The 25,225-nt window shown below is 41.3% G+C and overlaps 1 protein-coding gene across 6 annotated transcripts in view; it reads right to left on the bottom strand.

Annotated features, from left to right (window-relative positions):
• The window catches only part of PCNX4 (pecanex 4), a 96,569-nt gene that overhangs the window by 64,029 nt on the left and 7,315 nt on the right, over positions 1-25,225 (bottom strand). For 2 of the 6 annotated variants that reach the window (XR_013215789.1, XM_077265349.1), the window contains exons 2-6: positions 17,701-17,753; positions 11,430-12,176; positions 6,645-6,824; positions 3,533-4,035; positions 2,028-2,128 (exon numbers count right to left, since the gene is read on the bottom strand). Coding sequence is in view for 4 of the 6 variants with exons in the window: in XM_077265349.1 (XP_077121464.1) it covers positions 2,028-2,128; positions 3,533-4,035; positions 6,645-6,824; positions 11,430-12,118 (1,473 nt within the window). In the remaining 2 variants the exon portion in view is untranslated. Of the gene's footprint in view, positions 1-2,027; positions 2,129-3,532; positions 4,036-6,644; positions 6,825-11,429; positions 12,177-17,700; positions 17,754-17,871; positions 17,952-25,225 lie in introns of those variants that run through there. The other 4 variants (XR_013215790.1, XM_077265370.1, XM_077265360.1 and 1 more) reach the window with 3 other exon arrangements.

The following is a 25,225-nucleotide window of genomic DNA, read 5'->3' as shown; positions in this document are numbered from 1 at the left end:
CGGCATAGGCAGCATCAATAGTAAAAACTTGGTCACACAGGGTTAATAGCGGCAGTAACGGAGTGAGTTACCCGCGGCATAACGCGGTCTGTTACCGCCGGCATTAACCCTGTGTGAGCGGTGACTGGAGGGGAGTAAGGAGCGGGCGCCGGGCACTGACTGCAGGGGAGTAGGGAGGGACTAATCGGACTGTGGCCGACGCTGATTGGTCGCGGCAACCATGACAGGCAGCTGGCGAGACCAATTAGCGACTTGGATTCTATGACAGACAGAGGCCGCGACCAATGAATATCCGTGACAGAAAGAAAGACAGAAAGACGGAAGTGACCCTTAGACAATTATATAGTAGATTTTATTAATGAGGGCATCTGGCTGACACCTGTTCATTACTAAACCCGGGCTTGGAATATAAAATATTAATTATATATATATTTATATTTATTTACTTTTTTTTCACTTAATCCGAATCAAAAACACATGGATTTTCAACTGCAAAGCGAGGAAGAATCCACGCAGATTTTTACAAGAGCAAATCCGCAAGGTGTGCACATATCCTAATTGTTAGGTACTTTGAAAAAATGCACATAAATGCCCCCTGCACAAATGCTTCCCCAAAGCTCTTTGAATATATAGTAGGCTTGTTCTTTGATCCATTACTAATTTAACACCTTAACAATCAACTAAATTAAGACAGCAGGAGACATCTGTAACCAGTCTATCAAGGACCATCATATTTAAGGAGAGATTTTATTTTAACCCCTTCATGACCCGGGGTATTTTCATTTTTCGCTCCCCTCCTTCCCAGAGCCTTAACTTTTTTTATTTTTCCGTCAATATGGCCATGTGAGGGCTTATGTTTTGCGGAACGAGTTGTACTTTTGAACGACATAATTGGTTTTAGCATGTCGTGTACTAGAAAACAGGAAAAAAATTCCAAGTGCAGTGAAATTGCAAAAAAAGTGCAATGCCACACTGGTTTTTGTTTGTCTTTTTTGCTAGATACACTGAAACTGACCTGCCATTTTGATTCTCCAGGTCATTACGAGTTCATAGACACCAAGCATGTATAGGGTTAATTTTTATCTAAGTGGTGAAAAAAAAATCCAAAAAAAAATAATAATAATAATAATGTGCCATTTTTCGATACCAGTAGCGTTTCCATTTTTCGTGATCTGGGGTTGGGTAAGGGCCTATTTTTTGCGCGCCGAGATGACGTTTTTAGTGATACCATTTTGGTACAGATACGTTCTTTTGATCGCTCATTATTGCATTTTAAATGTAATGTCACGGCGACAAAAAAAAACGTAATTCTGGCGTTTAAAATTTTTTTTCTCGCTACGCCGTTTAGCGATCAGGTTTATCCTTTTATATAGATCGGGCGATTCTGAACACTGCTATACCAAATATGTGTATATTTGATTTTTTTAATTGTTTTATTTTGAATGGGGCGAAAGGGGGGCGATTTAAACTTTTTTTTTTTTTTTTCCATATTTTTTAAAACTTTTTTTTTTACTTTTGCCATGCTTCAATAGCCTCCATGGGAGGCTAGAAGCTGGCACAACTCGATCACCTCTGCTTTATTGAAGCGAAGCTCAGATCGCTCCTATGTAGTAGAATTGTTGCATTGCTATGAGCACCGACCACAGGGTGGCGCTCATAGCAATCCGAGATCAACAACCATAGAGGTCTCAAGGAGACCTCTGCTTGTCATGCCGGCGCATCGCTGACCCCCGATCACGTGACAGGATCAGCGATGCGCTCATTTCTGGCCTGATGGCCGGAAGCGCCAGTTAAATGTCGCTGTCAGTGTTTGACAGCAGCATTTAACTAGTTAATAGCGGCAGGTTCCACACATCACTATTGCGGGCACATGTCAGCTGTACAAAACAGCTGACATGTCCTGGCTTTGATCAAAGGAGGGAATCTGACCTTGGACGTACTATCCCGTCCGAGGTCAGAAAGGGGTCAAATACTTAGATGTCACATTTAAAAGGCACTTTCAACATGTAGACAAAATAGTATATTACCATCCTGTAAGCCCTTGTGAATCCAATGCAGACTGATACAGAGTGAAGGTTATACAGTGAAGTGTCTAGAGAGAGGTAAGCGACCATCGCGAAAGGAGAGACTGAAATAAATTAAAAAGAAAATTAATATTGCACATAATTGTCAATCCAAACTTCATTTTAGGAAAGTGGTAGAAAGCAATTTAGTTTTTAACGAAGATCTTCAATCCCCCAAAACTAAAGGTCCTTGTCACGTACCTGCTTCTCAGCACGTGACTGGGGGTTGCGCCTGCAAGGGTTAATCTATCTCCTCTCACTCAGTCCAGCATTCAGCCTCTGTCCTATACTGCAATGGGAGCATAAATCACACCATGCACCCCACTCATACACGCTGCCACTACTCACCGAACACACGGGCGTTGAGTCCCGGAAATATTACTACTACTGTCTGCCAATCAGCAGGGTCACATACTCTAAGGCTATGGATTCTTTTGAGCATACAAGGTTCAAACTTATTAAAATTTTAAGCTCTAATAGAAAAGGTACAGTGCTTACAATAAAAGATATAAAAACATGGAAATAAAAATGACAAACAAATATGCAAAACAGTTTTAAAAATAAAGTGAGAAAACTTGCAGAGCATTCTGCTCGCTGAGGGGGGCATGAATATGGAATGGCTCAAATCCGCTTGGCTGCACCTCAATCTGTGAACATCTTTCTATGTGTAAAGGCCTAATTTATAGAGTTAACCTGGGGGTCAGATGTCTAGACCAGCCGCTCAGGTTAATATTCTAATCCTTGGTTTCTGATTGGATCCTGGCTATTTTACCAATGAATACATTATTTTTCTTTCAACACTATTCCTGTAATCTTTCTTTCTCAGAGTAAATATACAGTGTCAGGCTGCAATTTGGCGTCTTCCCATCAAAGGCACTAGGAGGTGTGAAATGTTTCCAATTCTGTGTGTTCTGGAAATCCCCCCTGGGGTGACTGGAGACCAGGAGACTGCCTGCTCAGGATAACGTAGGTCATGACCTTTGTGAGAGCTGCAGGACAGACGTTAATTTACTGCTGGTCATACATCCATACATATACATGTTTCACTACAGTCCTCTTACATATTAGACTAAAGTCAGACGATGTAATATGTATGGTGGGGAAATAGCAATCCAAAGTGTTTTGCGGTGCTTTACTTGCAAAGTGTTGTTCAAGAGACTTTGCTGCCCTTTTCTAGTTTGCTGCATGAGCGCACGATAGCCCGCGGCACTGCCATGATCCACCCAGGTGTGTGTAGGAAATATTACAACTAGCAACTATTGCAGCTGGTAGTTGCCCATGCCAGGTAGTCAAGGCTTCACCAGCAACTGAAAAAAAAGATAATACCAATTATCCCATATGGCCCCTAAAGCTTTGGGGGCATGCAGATCTCTACAATTAGGGATTAAAAGCAAAATAAAAAACTGCCACTGATGCAATTCTTTCTATTCTTGATGTTCTAATGCCTTTGTATTTTTTCTCCTACTTACCCAGCATGAGCACAATTCTCCTTACAAGAGCAGCTTTCTGTAATCTGCTTTGCTTCTTCATGAAGACATTTAACATCCGGATATCGTTCTGAAAAAAGGGATTCCTTACAATCCCCAATATATAAGCACCTTGAATTTCTTTGAGAATCCATAAAAAAGCTAAAAGTATAATGAGACAATATCCGACAATGGCCTGAGGACTTTGTAAGGAAAAAGTGGAAATGCAGTAGTGATGTAACAAGCTGGACTCCAGCAAAACCAACGTCAGGATGACGCAGTACATTGCCGGTTCCTTCCAGGTCATCTTCCAGGAGAATGTATCATAGTTCTCTGTGGATCCCTTCCATTTCTTCACACGATGTCTGAGAACAATTCCTATTTCTGCTAAATTAAGACTGAGAATAAAGCCGAGTCCGGCAATGAACAGAACCAGACCGATGGAGTTTGGTATGAAGTACGCTGATATGGTTACCCCAACGGATACTACGAACATGAGGAGCAACCTGCAAAAGTACAGAGAACAGCGTGATCACAAAAAAAGAAAAAAAAAAAATCAAAAAGTTCAAAACACATCAATAAAGGTCCGAGTTACACAAGGGGTCCTTTTCCTCCTAATATACAGTTGAAGCCAGAAGTTTACATACACTGTATAAAAAGACACGTATGTTTTTCTCAATATTTGACATGAAATCAGAGTAAACCTTTCCCGTTATAGGTTAATTAGGATTACCATAATTATTAATATTTGCCAAATGCCAGAATAATGAGAGAGAGAGAGAGAGAGAGAGAGAGAGAGAGAGAGAGAAGGTTAAGATATTTTTATTACTTACTGCAAAGTCAAAAGTTTACATACACTAAGATTACTAAGCCTTTAAACAATTCTGAATTGCCCATATGATGAGGTCATGTGTTTGGAAGCTTCTGATAGGTTTTCTGCAACATCTGAGTTAATTACAGACACACCTGTGGATATATGTTAATGCACACCTGAAACACACTGCTTCGTAGAGCATCATGGGAAAGTCTCAAGAAATCAGCCAAGATATCAGGAAGAGAGTTGTGGACCTGTACAAGTTTGGGTCATCTTTGGGTACGATTTCAAGATACCTGAAGGTGTCTCATTTGTCTGTTCATCAATTATACGCAAGTACAAACATGATGGGAATGTTTAACCATCATACCGCTCAGGAAGGAGACGGATTCTGTGTCCCAGAGATGAACATGCTTTGGTCTGACATATGCATATCAACCCAAGGACAAAAGCAAAAGACCTTGTGAAGATGATAAGACTGTGTCAATATCCACAGTGAAACAAGTACTGTATTAACACGGGCTGAAAGGCCACTCTGCCAGGAAAAAGCCATTACTCCAAAGAAACATAAAAGCCAGATTAATGTTTGCAAATGCACACAAGAACAAAAACTTTAATTTTTGGAGCCATGTCCTGTGGTCTGATGAAACTAAAATGGAACTTTTTGGGCATAATGACCAATGTTACGTTTGGAGGAAAAAGGGAGAAGCTTGGACACCTAAGAGCACCATCCCAACTGTGAAACAAGGAGGTGGCAGCATCATGTTGTGGGGTTGTTTTGCTGCAGGAGGGACTGGTGCATTTCACAAAATGGATGTCATCATGAGAAAAGAAGATTATGTGGCAATACTGAAGCAACATCTCAAGACATCAGCCAGGAAGTTAAAGCTTGGGCGGAAATGGGTCTTCCAAATGAACAATGACCCCAAGCATACTGCCAAAATGGTAACAAAGTGGCTTAAAGATAACAAAGTCAATGTTTTGGAGTGGCCATCACAAAGCCCTGATCTCAATCCTATTGGAAATATATGTGCAAAGCTGAAAAGTCAGCTGTGAGAAAGGCGACCTACAAACCTGGATCAGTTACACCAGTTTTGTCAGGCGGAATGGGCCCAAATTCTGACCAACTATTGTGAGAAGCTTGTGGAAGGATATTCCAAACGTTTGACCCAAGTCATTCAGTTTAAGGGCAATGGTACCAAATACTAATGAAATCTATGTAAATTTTTGATTTTGCAGTAAGTAATAAAAATGCCTTAAAAGATTCTCTCTCTCTCATTATTCTGGCATTTGGAAAATAATAATGATGGTAATCCTAATTGACCTAAAACAGGAAAGGTTTATTCTGACTTCATGTCAAATATTGAGAAAAACATGCATATGTGTCTTTTTATATAGAGTATGGAAACGTATGGTTTCAACTGTGCATGGGGCAACTTTTGGTTACGTTCTTACAATGATTTTTTGATACTGCGTATTTTCCCTGTGCAAAAATTAAACAAAAAAACAGCATCCTTCCAGTTCCAGCACAGTGGATGGGATCTATAGCAATCTCATGTCCACTTTAAATCTCATCTTTTTAAAGAGGACCCATCACTGGACTGGATTTTATATTTTATATAAACTGAGCACCTTTCTCCAATTTTTGATGCTCCATTGATTCTGGAACAGTTTCTTTTTTCTTCTGTGCTCCTCCTTTCCAAAATTATGCGCTCCCCCTCGGTAATAGAGGTGGAAATTTTCCCTTCAATCAACTGGGCGTATAACACAGAACTTCTCCAAGTCCAAGTTGTTTGTTCCATATACTGAAATACTACTGTATTACATTAGATAAAGAAACTGATGGTTTTATATGAAGCGCATATAAATACCAACATATCAGCCTTGAAGGCTTTTACCATGATCCTGCCGTTTAAGTGACACTGTCAGACTGATAGCGTCATTTAAAAAGGTTAGATAGCAGCGATTGGAGATTGCTCTGGTTGCTGCTGTTAGAGGCAGATGCCAGCTGTGTCACACAGCTGGCACCCACCGTGTGTGGAGCGAGCTCTGCTACTGAACCTGCTCTATTCACCACCACCTTCCATGGGATGCAACAATTTGTTCCAGGTTGGAAAAGAGCTAGAGGACTATTCACACAAGCCAAATATGAACTGTATTTTTCCCCTCACATTTGGTTAAAAGTAGCCAAGAAAATTAATATAGCTACCAAAAACAGAAGTGGATCGTCATAAAAGGCTGTTACAATCATTTTTATTCCTGCATGTCACCACCATATTGTTTAGTACAATAAAAAAATACCTTAAATTACTGGCCATCGGTGACCCTCCCAATATAAATTCCAGTATCTGCTCCATTCCCCAAAGAAGAAGTGCATCAAGAGGTGGAAGGATGCCCAGAGCCCAAAGAAAGGGCAAAAACAAAAAGACGATGTGTAAGACTTTGTTGACCAAAACTAAGGCTGGTACCGTTGTGATAAATCTGCAAAAAAAAAAGTACTATATTATAATTAAGTATTATCTGAAGGGAAATAAGACATCTAAAAACACAAAACATAACAGTAATAAAAAGCTAAAAGAAAAAAATAGAAAAAAAAACACAAGAGAAAAATAAAAGAGTAAGGCTATGTGTGTGACCGTTGAGTATCGTATTTGCTTGCAGAAATTTCTGCAAGGTTTCTGCATCTCTTGGCAGCAAAACGCTGAGGCAAAAATGCTGCATTTTTGCATGTGCTTTTGTACAGCAATGAAGGCTTTTTTTTTAGCTAAATAAAGATTTAAAAAGTTTTGTGATGTAATTATTTGGTTCAACACCACCTTTTTTCATTCCGATGCAGTAGCATTAGAGTAATGGGATTAGGGCTTGGTGTCAGCAGCTGTCATTGACACCAAGCCCTAGGCTTAAGGTACCTTCACACGAAACGACTTTGTAACGATATCGCTAGCGATCCGTGACGTTGCAGCGTCCTGGCTAGCGATATCGTTTAGTTTGACACGCAGCAGCGATCAGGATCCTGCTGTGATGTCGCTGGTCGCTGAATAAAGTTCAGAACTTTATTTGGTCGTCCGATCGCCGTGTATCGTTGTGTTTGACAGCAAAAGCAACGATACCAGCGATATTTTACACTGGTAACCAGGGTAAACATCGGGTTACTAAGCGCAGGGCCGTGCTTAGTAACCCGATGTTTACCCTGGTTACCAGCGTAAAATGTAAAAAAAACAAACAGTACATACTTACATGCGTCCCCCGGCGTCCGCTTCCCACACTGACTGAGCGCCGCAAAGTGAAAGTGAAAGCACAGCACAGCGGTGACGTCACCGCTGTGCCCTGCTACTGCCGGCGCTCGGTCAGTGCAGGAAGCGGACGCCGGGGGACGCATGTAAGTATGTACTGTTTGTTTTTTTTACATTTTACGCTGGTAACCAGGGTAAACATCGGGTTACTAAGCGCGGCCCTGCGCTTAGCAACCCGATGTTTACCCTGGTTACCCGGGGACCTCGGCATCGTTGGTCGCTGGAGAGCGGTCTGTGTGACAGCTCTCCAGCGATCAAACAGCGACGCTGCAGCGATCAGCATCGTTGTCGCTATCGCTGCAGCGTCGCTTCGTGTGAAGGTACCTTTAGTAATGAAAAGGTGTCAGCCCGACACCCTTATTACTAAGCGTGCAAACACAAACAAACGCATACAAACACAAATTGTCACCAGCCTATGTAGGAGCATTCTTGTAGAAAACTTGGCACTCGGGTAGATGTTGTGGAGGTAATTTTATTTTGTGCAGGCAATCCAAAAATAAAAAAACGTTTCGATCCTATAAAGACCTTCCTCAGTCAGACAGATTGCAGTGTGCACGGGGTTTCAGGCAGAAACTAACACTCAGGATAAGGGTACCGTCACACAGTGGCATTTTTATCGCTACGACGGCACGATTCGTGACGTTGTAGCGATATCGTTACGATCTCGCAGTGTCTGACACGCTACTGCGATCAGGCACCCAGCTGAGAATCGTACGTCGTAGCACATCGTTTGAAACTTTCTTTCGTCGCTGGATCTCCCGCTGTCATCGCTGGATCGTTGTGTGACAGCGATCCAGCGATGCGTTCGCTGGTAACCAGGGTAAACATCGGGTAACTAAGCGCAGGGCCGCGCTTAGTAACCCGATGTTTACCGTGGTTACCAGCGTAAAAGTAAAGAAAACCAAACCGTACATACTCACCATCTGATGCCCGTCAGGTCCCTTGCCGTCTGCTTTCCGCTCTTACTGTCTGCCGGCCGGAAAGTGAGAGCAGATCACAGCGGTGACGTCGCCGCTGCGCTCTGCTCTCACTGTACGGCCGGATCTCAGTGAGAGCAGGAAGCAGACGGCAAGGGACCTGACGGACATCAGATGGTGAGTATGTACGGTTTGTTTTTTTTTACTTTTACGCTGGTAACCACGGTAAACATCGGGTTACTAAGCGCGGCCCTGTGCTTAGTAACCCGATGTTTACCCTGGTTACCCGGGGACTTCGGCATCGCTCCAGCGCCGTGATTGCAACGTGTGACCGCAGTCTACGACGCTGGAGCGATAATTATACGACGCTGCGACGTCACGAATCGTGCCGTCGTAGCGATGTAAATGGTACTGTGTGACGGTACCCTAACTGCTCACAACATCTACCTGAGTGCCAAGTTTTCTACAAGATTTACATGGGATAGGATCCTACTTGGAGATCATTCACAGGAGTGCCGTGATTACCTCTTTTTTTGATCATATGTAGGAGCATTAACAGCTGTAACCAAACAGCAATTCTTAATTTAAAAAAAAAAAAAAAAAATGGAAAAAAAAATTGCGTGGGCTCCCGCATAATTTTAATAACTAGCAGGGGGAAAGCCGACGGCTGAGGGCTGATGTTTATATTCTGGGAAGGAGCTAATAGCAATAAAGGTTCCCAGGCTATTAAAATGCACTCACAGCTGTTTGCTTAGCCTTTACTGGCAAGTTTACAGGGGGACCCCAAGAAATTTTTTTTTTTTTTACACAGGGTCCCCTATAAGATCTAACCAGCAAAGGACAGGCAAACCGCCGCGGGCTGATATTACTAGTCTAGGAAAGGGCCATGGATATTGCACCCCCCAGGCTAAAAATATCAACTCTCAGCTGCCCCAGAAAAGGCGAATCTATAAGATGCACCTAATCTGGCGTTTAGCCTCGCTCTTCCCACTTGCCTTGTAGTAAGTGAGGATATGGTGGTTTACTATTTTACATGATTTCTAGGAGACAAGGGCATCAGGGACTTGGTGTTAGGCAAGTATAATCTTTTTTTTTTTTTCATTTGAATATGTATGTAATTATTATACATGTGTGTTTTTTTGTTTTTTTTCTTTAAGTGTGAACACAGGTGCCGACTGATGAGACTACGTCCCAAATGCACTGCAAATACTTAGGCTATGTGCACACGTTGCTGATTTGGCTGCGGATTTGCAGCCGTTTCCCATGCAGTGTACAGTACCATGTAAGCCTATGGAAAACAAAATCTGCAGTGCACATGCTGCCGAAAATACCGTGCGGAAATGCTGCATTGTATTTTCCGCACCATGTCAATTCTTTGTGTGGATTCTGCAGCGGTTTACACCTGCTCCTCAATAGGAATCCGCAGGTGTAAAACCGCAGATGGAATCCGCACAAAAACCACAGGAAATCCGAGGTAAATCCGCAGGTAAAACGCAGTGCGTTTTACCTGCGGATTTTGCAAAAACGGTGCGGAAAAATCCGCACACGAATCCGCAACGTGTGCACACAGCCTTAAGGAAACTGATCATGTGCACAACACTTCAGGATTGTCATTGAATTAGCTTGCATAAGGATTCCATAGCATTTTTGGCCCATTTCCGAGTGGAGAAAATACATAAAAAACGCATCATGTGCACGTAGCCTAAGCAGTTCAAGTTGGAAAGCTGCACTTTTTTACATGCATAAAAGTTAAATCCTTTTCCTGTGAGAAAAAAGCATTTTATTGATTGCTATTTACAACATTCTGGAAAATGTGAATTTCCCACTAGTAAGAATAAGCAATCTTCTCTGTTACTTGGGTGTGCCTCAGCTGTCACCGGTCTCAAGTCGGCCATCGATTTTTCTGGGTGAAAATCATAATTTTTCATACACTCGTCTAATGCTGACCTTAAAGCAACCATACACATTAGTCAATAGTTGTCCAAACTCGCCAATTTCAGCCGACAATCTAATGTGTATGGACGGCTCCTGACTGTCACCAGACATTGGAGAAGAGAAGGTTCTGGGTGTCGGAATATTAACAACCAATCCTTTTTTTCTCCAGGAGGAAAGACTCTGACATACGAGTCTGGCAGCGTCTCTCTCATAGAGAAGCAAGAAATTATAATGTTCATATGCCAAAGTAAGGCGCATACACTGTGGTTATCTTCATTAGACAACCACTTTAAGGGTAAGTTCACACAGGGCATTTTTGCTGCATTTTCTTGCTGCTTTTTTATGCTAATTTTCAGCTGCTTTTTACAATACCAGCAAAGCCTATGAGATTTCAGAAATCTCATGCACACATTGGTTTTTTGTTTGATCAGTATTTTGTGCTTTGCTGCGTTTTTTGGACATAGATCATGTCACTTCTTTCAGCGTTTTTTCCCCCATTAACTTGAATGGGTGTTGAAAAAAACGCAGCAAAAATGCAGGTATTATTTTCTGCGTTTTTGCTGTTGAAAATCCAAGGACATTAGCATGGACAAAGAACAAAAAAACGCATTAAAAAAACGCAACAAAAAACGTTTTTGACGCAGCTTCTTTCCTGCCAAGATGATCAGGTTTTGCTGCAGAAAAAAAAAGCAGCAAAAACGTTCTGTGTGAACTTACCCTAAGAGGTTTCTTGCCTTGACCGATTGGAGGGAGAAAACTGATGATCGACAGGTGTCTTTTCCTCATGTGCCGTTTACGTGTCATTATCAGAAGTGTGGAACGCACGTAAAAGCCCAGAATCAGATCGCACTCCCCCGCTCACTAATCTAACCCCTAACATCATGATAGTTTGCTTTCGGAGCACAAAAAAAAAAAATTGTTCCACCATCAGTACAAATTACCTGTATGCGAGATCAACGGCAATGAAAGCAAGTATATAGACGGGTCGCAGAAGGGGCGTGATTTCATAAGTGTCTTGTGCATGAAACGTTGCCGTCTCTGTGGCCGAATTGATAATTAAAGAATATTCTCCAATGCAGATTGTTATCCAGCCGAAAATAAAGATCATAACCGTTCCTCCGGTGTTTCCGTACAACAAGTTTATCCTATACGGCATCAGATACCACGTCCCCAGCCCACAAAGAACCCCAGCGAGGATGGAATGAAAGATCAGGTTTGCTATAAACTTCTTGCCAGGTATGATGAATTTCAGAGTCTCTGAGCCAAGGCAGCTCGAAAAGTCAAAGTCGTCTTCATCTGTGAGGGTGTTTTGATTCTGTAGCCTTTCTATGGTGGATGTTTTCCTGCGGGCATACTGGTTTAATAATTGAATGACAAAGGAGGCGATGAGCATCAGTCCTGTAGAGAGCGCGGCGGCATAGTAGTCCTCTAGGATATGGACTTCGTATAGCACAGTGCCCACACCGCCTAGGACCCATGGTGTCAGAAACAAGATCACCTGGTTGATGTATATGTAAGGAGGTGCACTGTAACCCAACTTAAATCGGGGACCGCCAAGAATGGTTTGTGGGAAACGCTTCCAGAAGAATTCCTGCTTGTAATCATTTAGTAAAGGAACATCAGGACCCATTCTTCTGAATCACAACTTTGAATTCGGTTTCATTTTTTATGCGGTGAAATGGCGATATCTAAAAAGGACCAAAAGAAAACACAATAAAATAACCAATGGACAATAAGCGCATGTATCATATTACTATGATCACACAACTAACCTAAGGGATCATGCACACAGGTGTATCACCACTTCATGCAAAATGTGAGTTCTGACAAATTCTAACACTTAAGTCTATAGGGCCACGCTGTACTTCCAAATAGTGCTAATTATATACGGAAGTTACAGGTACTAATGGCACACACCAAACATCTATCATACTCCTATCCTAATGCCTCCATCAAATGTTTATTTCCACCCCCCCCCAAAAAAGGAGTAATTTTAATCCGATTTCTAGATCCTATTTTCTTACCCATGAGCTCTTACCATCGCATTCATATGGCATTGTTTTTATTATATGCAAAAGATAAAAAACCTCCCCAAGCTTCTCTTACCCATTAAACAGTAAAGGTACCGTCACATTAAGCGACGCTGCAGCGATATCGACAACGATGCCGATCGCTGCAGCGTCGCTGTGTGGTCGCTGGAGAGCTGTCACACAGACAGCTCTCCAGCGACCAACGATGCTGAAGTCCCCGGGTAACCAGGGTAAACATCAGGTTACTAAGCGCAGGGCCGCGCTTAGTAACCCGATGTTTACCCTGGTTACCAGTGTAAATGTAAAAAAAAACAAACAGTACATACTTACATTTCGGTGCCTGTCGCGTCCCTCACCTTCAGCTTCCCTGCACTGTGTAAGCGCCGGCCCTAAAGCACAGCGGTGACGTCACCGCTGTGCTTTGCTTTACGGCTGGCACTGACACATTCAGTGCAGGAAGCTCTGAGCAGCAGCGCGGACGCCGGGGGACGTGACAGACATCAGAGGGTGAGTATGTAGTGGTTTTTTTTTTTTACTTTTACAATGGTAACCAGGGTAAATATCGGGTTACTAAGCGCGGCCCTGCGCTTAGTAACCCGATATTTACCCTGGTTACCATTGTAAAACATTGCTGGCATCGTTGCTTTTGCTGTCAAACACGACGATACACGCCGATCTGACGACCAAATAAAGTTTTGGACTTTCAGCAACGACCAGCGATATCACAGCAGGATCCAGATCGCTGCTGCGTGTCAAACAACGATATCGCTATCCAGGACGCTGCAACGTCACGGATCGCTATCGTTATCGCTGCAAAGTCGTTTAGTGTGAAGGTACCTTTAGGCCTCTTTCAGACGTCAGTGTGTCCGGTAGGTGTGGTGACAGTTTTCACACGTTCCCGAGACACTTACACATGTAGACCCATTCAAGTGAATGGCTCTGTGCACATGTCAGTGTGTTTCCACGGACGGTGTGTCCATGGGCAAAATACGATGACATGTCAGTTTTTTTAAAAGCACGGGCCGCAAAACGTCCCACACACTTATGACACAGGGATGTCATCAGTGTGACATGTACCAGTGCCAGAGAAGCAGCGGTACTGTTGAGCGCTGTTCCCCGACGCCGGGTGCTGAAGACGGCTCTCATCATTCTCCCCTGCTCAGCTGGCAATCAGTGCGAGCAGGGGAGAATGATATGAGTTATAAGCAACTGATAACAGCGGCAGCAAGTGTAGACTGATGGGAGTAGTAGTCCCATCAGCTGCCGCCTGATATCACTTGAATATCTCATTATTCTCCCCTGCTGGCACTGTTCACCAGGAGAGCAAGGGAGAATGATGAGAGCCATTTTCAGCACCCAGCACCGGTGAACAGCGCCCAACAGTAACGCTGCTTCTCTGGCGCCGGTACGTGTGGGTTTAATCCATTACTTATATAAAAAAAAACAGATATATCTTCTTTTTCTTTTCTAAAACACTTGGTCTGCCCAAAAAAATAAAAAACACATGGACATGGGAACAGCGGCATTAACTATAATGGATATGTGTTCTGTGAACAACATGGATATAATGTATAAAAAAAAAAAAAAAAAAAAAAATCTGATTGAGGTATAAAGATGCCCCTTAGTGATTAGCGAACGTGCTGAGAGGTGTTACCCGAACATGCTCTGGTGGTAACAGAGTGTCTTCGGCATGCTCGAATAATATGTTTAGAGTCCCCGCGGCTGCATGTCTCGTGGCAGATCAACATCTGCAACACGTGCAGGGATTGTCTAACATTATATATCTATATATAATTTTTATTAGACTGACAACATGATTTAAAATGAAAACATACAGAAATTTAAAAACAGAACCACAATGGGCATAAAGACGACACAGCAGAGAAGATGGGTACAAGAAACAATAGTACAATAAATAATGTGCCGCGCAAATAATTTACAGGAATTCCCATAAATGCACAATGATGTAATTACAAAACGTGATAAAATACATGCATATTTATATTGTACTAAGTGGTACAGTTGGTGACCAAATTCCCATGTATAAAGCACAAATTGATCCACTGCCTATCATAAGATAAAAAACTTAGTGCCATATAACACGGCATGATTAATGAAAGTGGAAATAATGAACCCATCCTATAATGTGCCGGTAGAACTGCTCTGGCGTCTGTCCCAACACATGTTTCAGTGTTGCCTTCTTCCGAGGGGGGGTTTGGTGCTGACACCATTGCAGTTATACAGGACCATTCGAATATGGGTTCAGTTATTTGCACTTGATTTAATAATCATTCTTAGCATTTAGCTCCAGGTTCATGTTATTATATCGCTAGGCCCTTTATCTTCTGAGCATTATTATAACTATATATTTGTGTATGGGTCATTCCATATCAAGTGATCCAAATATGAATATTTTTTTTACCTGACGTCTTTAGATTTTTTTTATTTTTTGTTTTTATGAAGTACAACTTTAGTTAATTACAAATTAAAAGTTTAGAATTTTTTTCTTCATCAGTTAATTTTTTACAGATTTTTAAAGTTTTAAAAAAGCGCTGATTTTGGCCTGGTATGGCTTTACATTTTTTATCATATCTCGGGCTATGATTAAGATATAGAGGTGGGAGAGGCATCATTTTTCTCAGAACGGTACCGGCTTTCATTTGATATGTCACAAGACTATGTTTCTTTATATTTTGTTTTGGTGAAATCAAATTAAACATTTTGATGCGCAATTCTGAAAAAAACGTATGTTTTAAAATTGTGAAAACGTGCATGTGTGTTACTTGTGTCCTTGTTTATATTTGTACAGGGACTTAACTTGGGACCTATCAAATTTGTATTTTTTTTTAAGCCTTGAATCATCTGATTTTATGTTTGTGTGAGCTTCTTCCCTTTTTCTTTTCAAATTACAACTTACTGCATTCAGCATTTATATGTAACAATAAAGAAACACAAAAAACAACTACCGAAGTGCCAGAATAAATACATCTTAATCATCATAACAACTTGCTCAGCATTTTCAACCTGAATTCATTGAACAAGCCAAAAGAAAAAACGTGATCACATCCTCAAGTGTGATTTTCTAAATACAGTCTCATCCTGATTATATGTTAAAAACAAGATTAAAAGAACCAATATTTTTTACCACCTATTTATACATGGAACAATTTTTTTTCTACTATATCACTAAACATGTCATTTCTGAAGTGTTTAAGAAGAATAGTCCAGTAGTTAAATCCTCGTACTATAAAATATGAACTAATCAAACAATTAATAGTAGGTTGTTACACTGGGCTTCTATCATCAGTGTGTCCCCTTCTAGAGGATGAAATGTCATCTTGCCCATAAGCGCTCACTAGCAATGGCCGTTTCCTTCTGTGTCAGAGTGTGGACGGCCTGTCATGGTGCTTGGCTCCACCTGAGTTATATCTGATTTTTGTTCACTTTTACAATGTCTGATTTTCTTGGATACACAAAGGATGGCTCTGGACCAGACGGTGCAGAAAAGTCCTTTCTACGTCTTCATTTTCACAATCTTTGGAGAGTCCAGAAGCCGTCAGCGCTAATCATATTCACAGGTCACATAGCCAGTTGTGTCATCCATTGCCGATCTTGTGCCGCCTTCTACCACGTCATGGACGTCACTGTCTTTATTTCCACTACATGTGATGACAGTCCGGTATTGCCGAGTCCCTGTGATGGGTTCTGCTTCCTGTAACCGATGTTATAACAATCTCTCCTCCTCCTCTTCGTAGTCCTGGTTTGTACAATACATGAACTGGATGTTAAGAGTATTTTTCTCCCTCCATTTGAGGAGTTGCCTGGGTGTTAAGATTTGGTGCGAATACGGTCTGTGGAGGCCCGAGCTGCTCTGCTCTGCAGTCACTGTCTACCCCTGTTCAATCTCAGGTTGGGCCCTAACAAAGCTTTGTCCTCTGTCCTCTCCTGCTTCTAACTCTAACATAATAAAATAATACAGGAATATCTAACAATCATGGATTATTTGGTAAATACAGACCCCACACTTCTACACCACAGGCTGAACAGACCTGAAATCAAGATTTTTGAACTGACACTGTAATAGTTTTATTTTTTAAAATATGATCCCATCACGATCCCAGCTTGTATTTTGGTGCAGAAGTGAATAGGAGCATAACAGGCACATGTGCAGTTTTTGAAATATTTAAATTAAACGTTTTTTTCAGAAATGGGTTTTAAAGTTTTGCGCTTGCGTTCGCATAGGTAAATTATTATCAAAGATATTCTTGTGACATATCTGGTGAAAGCATGTACAGTTCTGAGTAGAATGGTGTTTATTTTGTTTCTCTATCTCTTTTCTAGCCTGAGTTATGGGGCGAAATGTAAGGGCAGGCAACACCGAAATTCGCACTTTTTCCGAACTTTGAAAATCAATAAAAAATAAAAAAAAATATCTAAAATTTTTTTTTCTTCACATTTTGCATTTTCTGACAAACTATTACCAAATACCAAAATCTCAAAAGAATTAAAAATATAGTGGTAAAAATCATTGGTTCACTTGACATGGAATGACCCGTATACTATACTACTATAAGTTCCATCTCCACTATTTCAGTGTCAGTATTTCCTTATACACCAGTATGTTATAAAACAAATACTATTGTTTTCATCAATAGCTGTTGGTCAAATAGTCTTTTGGCTGACAGCTATTCCTCCTGACCGTCCTATACATATGCACGCTCAGTTTGGCCGAGTGAGCATGTGTTCTCATTGGGGAGAAGGGAATAAGTAGTTGCCCAACACTTCATATATCTACTTATCTACCCTGAGAACAAAAAGGACCAGACATTAAAATTTAACATGCCTAAACTACCGTATCTTTCCTCTGTCAAGGGAACAATCGGAAGTACCCATACTGTAAGAAATTCGGCAGATCCCGCTGAAATTTGTGGATTTGGCAATGTGTAACGATATCCTAAGTGCCACCATGTGATACCCCTTCCCCTCATAGCCCCATTTTTTATCCTCCAACATATCCCAGAATAAACATAAAAGAATATAACATTATATTTATTGTTCTACCCATTATAACAAATATACAGGCAGTTGCAGCAGGTAAGGAAATCCCTAGCCGGGGGAGCGTCAGACCCCATGGGGGATCTCTCAGACTTATAAACATGAATCGCCTTAGTATTTACCATACCTGCCAAACAAAAGGATTTACTTCTCTCGTTTGCATCACAAGGTTTGGATTTCCTGTTATAAGAGGAAAGATTACAAGGGAATAAATTGTGCACATTCAATAATCAAGAGCAACAATGTAACAACAGAAAAAGAAACTACAAAATGTATCCATGTACAAAGTGACACTTACCCTCCCGTTACATTGTCATTCTAACCAGAAACTTTTCCTTATCTCCATATGGACACATTTTTTACTTGAAGAGACATTTCTCCCTTACAGTGTTCCCTTAGTAATGGTAAACTGAACACTTAGCAACCCCAAACACTGACACCTCACACCAGCCCATTCAGGTGGAAACACACCCTGGACATGTTAACCCTTTAAGAACTACGGCTCTTTTGTCTTTCCGATCATATCAATTTTTTTCTTTCACACTTTTATTCTACACTAGATGGTGGCCCGATTCTAACGCATCAGGTTTTCTAGAATATGTATGTATGTATATATATAGCAGCCACATAGTATATAGCACAGGCCACGTAGTATATAGGAGCCATGTAGTATATAGCAGACAAATACTACGTGGCCTGTGCTATATACTATGTGGCTGCTATATACATACATACATACATACATACATAGTGTAGAATACCCGATGCGTTAATACAGGCCACGCAGTATATAACAGTGGCCACGCAGTATATAACACAGCCCACGCAGTATATAGCAGCCACGCAGTATATAACACAGCCCACGCAGTATATAACAGCCACGCAGTATATAACACAGCCCACGCAGTATATAACACAGCCCACGCAGTATATAACACAGGCGACGCAGTATATAACACAGGCGACGCAGTATATAACACAGGCGACGCAGTATATAACACAGGCGACGCAGTATATAACACAGGCGACGCAGTATATAACACAGCCCACGCAGTATATAACACAGCCCACGCAGTATATAACACAGCCCACGCAGTATATAACACAGCCCACGCAGTATATAACACAGCCCACGCAGTATATAACACAGCCCACACAGTATATAACACAGCCCACGCAGTATATAACACAGCAGCCACGTAGTATATAACACAGCAGCCACGCAGTATATAACACAGCCCACGCAGTACTTAGCAGTGTGGGCAGCATATCCCTGTTAAAAAAAAATAATTAAAATAAAAAATAGTGATATACTCACCCGCCGGGATCCAGCGAAGCTCTGGCGATGTGCGCGCGGCTGCCATCTTCCGTTCCCAGGATGCATTGCAAAATTACCCAGGAGACTTACCGGTATATAACACTGCCCATGTAGTATATAGCAGCCACGCAGTATATAACACAGCCCACGCAGTATATAGCAGCCATGCAGTATATAACACAGGCGACGTAGTATATAACAAGGGCCACGCAGTATATAACACTGGCCACGTAGTATATAACACAGGGCACGTAATATATAGCACAGCCCACACAGTATATAACACAGCCCACGCAGTATATAACACTGCCCACGCAGTATATAACACTGCCCATGTAGTATATAGCAGCCACCCGGTATATAACACAGCCCACGCAGTATATAGCAGCCACGCAGTATATAACACAGGCGACGTAGTATATAACACAGGGCACGTAGTATATAGCACAGCCCACGCAGTATATAACACAGGGCACGTAGTATATAGCACAGCCCACGCAGTATATAACACAGCCCACGCAGTATATAGCAGCCACCCGGTATATAACACAGCCCACGCAGTATTTAGCAGTGTGGGCACTATATCCCTGTTAAAAAAAAAAAGAATTAAAAATAGTGATATACTCACCCTCCGGGATCCAGCGAAGTTCTGGCGATGAGCTCGCGGCTGCCTTCATCTTCCGTTCCCAGGATGCATTGCGAAATTACCCAGAAGACTTAGCGGTCTCGCGAGACCGCTAAGTCTTCTGGGTAATTTTGCAATGCATCTCTGGGAACGGAAGATGGCAGCAGGCGCGAGCGGATCGTCGGACGATGGAAGGTGAGAATAGCAGGTTTTTTGGTTTTTTTATTATTTTTAATATTACATCTTTTTATTATTGATGCTGCATAGGCAGCATCAATAGTAAAAAGTTGGGGACACACAGGGTTAATAGCAGCGGTAACGGAGTGCGTTACCCGCGGCATAACGTGGTCCGTTACCGCTGGCATTAACCCTGTGTGAGCGGTGACCAAAGGGGAGTATGGAGCGGGCGCCGGGCACTGACTGCAGGGGAGTAGGGAGGGACTAATCGGACTGTGCCCGTCTCTGATTGGTTGCGGCAGCCATGACAGGCAGCTGGAGAGACCAATCAGCGACGCGGGATTTCCGTGACGGAAGTTGCAGACAGAAAGACGGAAGTACCCTAGACAATTATATATATATAGATAACTAAAAACAAATAAAAACACCATAAGAAGGGGTGGTCGCTACAGGCGAGGTCCCATTTTTAACCTGCTAGGTCATGAATGACACTTCTGGGACCTCACCTGCCGGGAAAATAGGGTCCATTGACACCTATTCCGCAATTTTTGTGGTGGGTTTCCTTATTTACTTGTATAACTGCGTACTGTACAGTAGAGGATTATTAGGAGGAAATACAAAACCGATAATTATCAGAAATGACACCGCATGTAAGGTGGAAACAAGTTCGGCTATCAATTGGATAAGATTGATCAGTAAGTTATCAACTTCCCTTATAAGTTTTCTATGTAATTCTAAACACTACGACCCTTTCACATATCCAATATTCTCATTTTTTTAATTGTTTTTACAGACCGAACACACACTCATTCGAGTCTATTGGCATGGTGAAATCCATCCAAGTGTGTCTGTTTTCTTTTTAATGATTAATGGACAGAAGTTTGGAAAATACTCTTCTTTGTTTGCATACGAGAAAATGGGATGGCACTTTGATGGTAAAAACAAACACATGGGACAAAAACAGATGAAAGTTGGATCCAGTTCACTGATAAAAAAAAAAAGTTGGTTTTCACTTGTACCCACAAAAAAAAAAAAAAAACAACTGTGCATATTAATAAGACCTAACTAGGTGCCAACTAAAATCCACTTTTTTTTGCTTTTTCTATAGTATGTGAATTAGGATGCAAAAGCCATAGTCCCTCCTTGAAATAATATGGATTTAATAGAGATATAGGTGCAGAATCCTGGTGAACAAGGCCTTGTAGTGTTTGTTCTTAATACCGTAAAGTTATATTTTTATAAATATTTTCTTTAATACATATTATATAAATTAAGAAGTTTACATTTAATAAATTTGATAAAATATTTTCTCCAATAAAACTTTTAAAAACACCTGGAAAAAAAGTCTGTACAAAGGATAAAAATTACAAAATGCAATAAAAACGAAAAAAACTCAGTGCACCCCTAAAAAAAATAAATTATGATTTGTTGTTTATTAGACAACCCTGTTCAACCACTTTCCGACCATATCGTATGGTACGTACTATGTTGTGTGCAGGGTGTATGGAGAAGGCTCAGGGGCTGAGCCCACTCCATACTGGGGCGGCGACAGCTCTGGTATACAGAGTCCGGAATGAGGTCTGATCGCTGCTTTTTAACCATTTTAATGCTGCAGTCAAAATCTGACAGACATAAATGGTGCGATTGCAATCATTCCAAAGCCTCCTACACAGAGCTCACTCCGTCGCAGCCATCTTGATCCACCCTTGCAGTGATTTTACTCTCTACTACCGTGTTGCAGCTTCAAGTCCCTTAGGGTATGTGTCCACGTTCAGGATTGCATCAGGATTTGGTCAGGATTTTTCATCAGTATTTGTAAGCCAAAACCAGGAGTGGAACAATTAGAGGAAAAGTGTAATAGCAACATATGCTCCACTTTTGCATTTATCACCCACTCCTGGTTTTGGCTTACAAATGCTGATGAAAAATCCTGACCAAATCCTGATGCAATCCTGAACGTGGACACATACCCTTAGGCGGACTAAAAAAAAATAGTAAAAATTAAGGCTATGTGCACACGATGCGGATTTACTGCGGATCCGCAGCGTTTTTTTCCGCGCAGAAACGCTGCAGATCCGCAAAGTGATTTACAGTACAATGTAAATCAATAGGAAAAAAAATGCTGTGCTAATGGTACGGAAAATTCCGCATGAAAAATGCTGCGGATCATAAGAAGGAGCATGTCACTTCTTTTGTGCAGATCTGCAGTGTTTTTGCACCCTTCCATTATAGAAATCCGCAGGGGTAAAAAAAAGCATGAAATCCGCACAAAAAAAACGCATCAAATCTGCACCTGCGGTTTCTGCCAGGAGATGCAGATTTTGTGCAGAAAATTCTGCACCCCAATCCGCAACGTGTGCACATAGCCTAATACAAAAAATGAAAACATATGAAATAAATATAGCTATCAAATACATATAAGTAAATAAATGTCAAATAAAATATAAATAATAAGTAAATTAATATAAATAAATATAATAATATAATTATAAGTATCAAATAAGTAAATAATTCTAACTACATTTCAAATAAATAAATAAATGTCAAATATAAGTAAACTAATATACGGTAATATAAATAATATAGGGTCATTCCATCTCAAGCGATCCAAATATGAATATTATTTTTACCGGACGTCTTTAGATTTTTTAGTTAATTACAAATTTTAAAAGTTTTGAATTTTTCATCAGTTAATTTTTTACAGACTTCTAAAGTTTTGAAAAAGCACAAATTTTGGCCTGGTATGGCTTTACATATTTTATCATATCTCGGGCTAGAATTAAGATAAAGAGGTAGGAGAGGCATTTTTCTCAGAACAGTACCGGCTTTCATTTGATATGTCACAAGACTATGTTTCTTTATATTTTGTTTTAGAGAAATCAGATTCAAAATTTTAAAATAGTGAAAAAATGCATGTGTGTTACTTGTGTTCTTGATTATATTTGTACAGGGGTGGGACCTATCAATTTTCTTTTTTTAAGCCTTGAATCATTTGATTTTATGTTTCTGTAAGTTCTTTTTTTCTTTTCAAATTACAACTTATTGAATTCAACAATTATATGCAACAATAAAGAAACACAAAAAACAAATACCAAAGTGTCAGAATAAATACATCTTGATCATCATAACACAACTTGCTCAGCATTTTCAACCTGAATGCATTGAACAAACCAAAAGAAAAAAGGTGATCATATCCTCAAATGTGATTTTCTAAATACAGTCTCATCCTAATTATATGTTAAAAACAAGATTAAAAGAACCAATATATTTACCACCTATTTATACATGGAACAATTTTTTTTTCTATTATATTACTAAACATGTCATTTATGAAGTGTTTAAGAAGAATAGTACAGTATTTAAATCCTCGTTCTATAAAATATGAACTAATCAAACAATAGTAGGTTTTTAAACTGGCCTTTTTATCATCAATTTGTCCCTTCTAGTGGGTGAAATTTATTCTTGTCCATAAGCGCTTACTAGCAATGGTCATTTCCTTTTGTGTCAAAGAGTTTGAACGGCCTGTCATGGTGTTCGGCTCCACCTGAGTTAAAGGGAACCTGTCACCCCCAAAATCGAAGATGAGCTAAGCCCACCAGCATCAGGGGCTTATCTACAGCATTCTGGAATGCTGTAGATAAGCCCCCGATGTATCCTAAAAGATGAGAAAAAGAGGTTAGATTATACTCACCCAGGGGCGGTCCGATCCGATGGGCGTCGCGGTCCGGGGCCTCCTATCTTCATAGGATGACGTCCTCTTCTTGTCTTCACGCTATGGCTCCGACGCAGTCGTACTTTGCCCTGTTGAGGGCAGAGCAAAGTACTGCAGTGCGCAGGCATCGGGCCTCTCTGACCTTTCCAGGCACCTGCGCACTGCAGTACTTTGCTCTGCCCTCAACAGGGCAAAGTACGGCTGCACCGGAGCCGCAGCGTGTAGACAAGAAGAGGACGTCATCCTATGATGATAGGAGGCCCCAGACCGGACCTGCGAAGCCCATCGGACCGGACCGCCCCTGGGTGAGTATAATCTAACCTCTTTTTCTCATCTTTCAGGATACATAAGGGGGCTTATCTATAGCATTACAGAATGCTGTAGATAAGCCCCTGATGCTGGTGGGCGTAGCTCATCTTCAATTTTGGGGGTGACAGGTTCCCTTTAATATCTCATTTTTGTTAAATTTTAAAATGTCTGGTTTTCTTGGATACACAAAGGACGGCACTGGACCAGAAGGATGCAAAAAAAGTCAATTCTACTTCTTCATTTTCACAATCTTTGGAGAGTACAGTAGCCGCCACCAGCGCCAATCATATTCACAGGTCATATAACCAGTTTTGCCATCCATTGCCAATCTTGTGCCGCCTTCTATCACTTCATTGACTTCACTGTCTTTGCTGAATGAAAAAATCCTTGTTTTTATTTCTGTTTCACTACATGGAATGACAGTGTGGTATTGCCAAGTTCCTGTGATGGGTTCTGCTTCCTGTACAATACATGAACTGGATGTTAAGAATATTTTTCTCACTCCATTTGTAAAGTTGTATGGGTGTTAAAGGGAACCTGTCACCCCCTCCCCTGGCGTTTTTAACTAAAAGGGCCACCTTGTGCAGCACTAATGCTGCATTCTGTCAAGGTGGCTCTTTTAGTTTGTGCCTTCTAATGCTGCAATACTCATTTTTTTAATTAGCCCGTCATAGCTGTAGTCTGTCCGGGGGGCATGTCTTTTCCCCCCGGACACAAACGCCTCCCAGCCATCCCTCAGCCCCTTTGTGAGCCAGGTGACGCCTCCTCTGCAGTCGTGAATGTCCCCGGCGCCTGAGCTGTACATTTTTTTTTCGGTCATGCGCAGTTTGTGCTGCCCTTCGACTCCCATCACATGATTGGAACTTACAGCACAGGTAAAGGGGATGTTAATGACTGCAGAGGAGGCGGCGCCTGGCTCATGGAGGGGCTGAGGGATGGCTGGGAGGCGTTTGTGTCCGGGGGGAAAAGACATGCCCCCCGGACAGACTACAGGTATGAGGGGCAAATTATAAAAACTAATTTAAGCGTTGGAAGGGACCCCAACTAAAAGAGCCACCTTGACAGAATGCATTAGTGCTGCACAAGGTGGCTTTTAGTTAAAAATGCCGGGGGGGGGGGGGGGGGAGGGGGTTGATAGGTTCCCTTTAAGATTTGGTGTGACTATGGCCTCTGGAGGCCCGAGCTGGTGGCCTGTCATCTGCTCTGCATTCACTAGCTACCCCTGTTCATTCTCAGGTTGAGCCCTAACAAAGCTTTCTCCTCTGTCCTCTCCTGCTTCTAAGCTGTAACATAATAAAATAATATAGTATTATCTAAAAATCATGGATTATTTGGTAAATATGGACCTCACACTTTTAGACCTTCGAATTGACACTGTAATAGGATCATATTTAAAAAAATAAAACTGTCACGATCCCAACTTGTATTTTGGTACAGATGTGGCTAGGAGCATAGCAGGCACATGTGCATTTTATGAAATTTTTATGTTAAACGTTTTTTTCGGAAATGCG

This window comes from Ranitomeya variabilis, chromosome 1 (assembly GCF_051348905.1).
Source record: "Ranitomeya variabilis isolate aRanVar5 chromosome 1, aRanVar5.hap1, whole genome shotgun sequence".
Classification (NCBI taxonomy): Eukaryota; Metazoa; Chordata; class Amphibia; order Anura; family Dendrobatidae; genus Ranitomeya; species Ranitomeya variabilis.
This window is presented reverse-complemented; position numbering and strand designations above follow the sequence as displayed.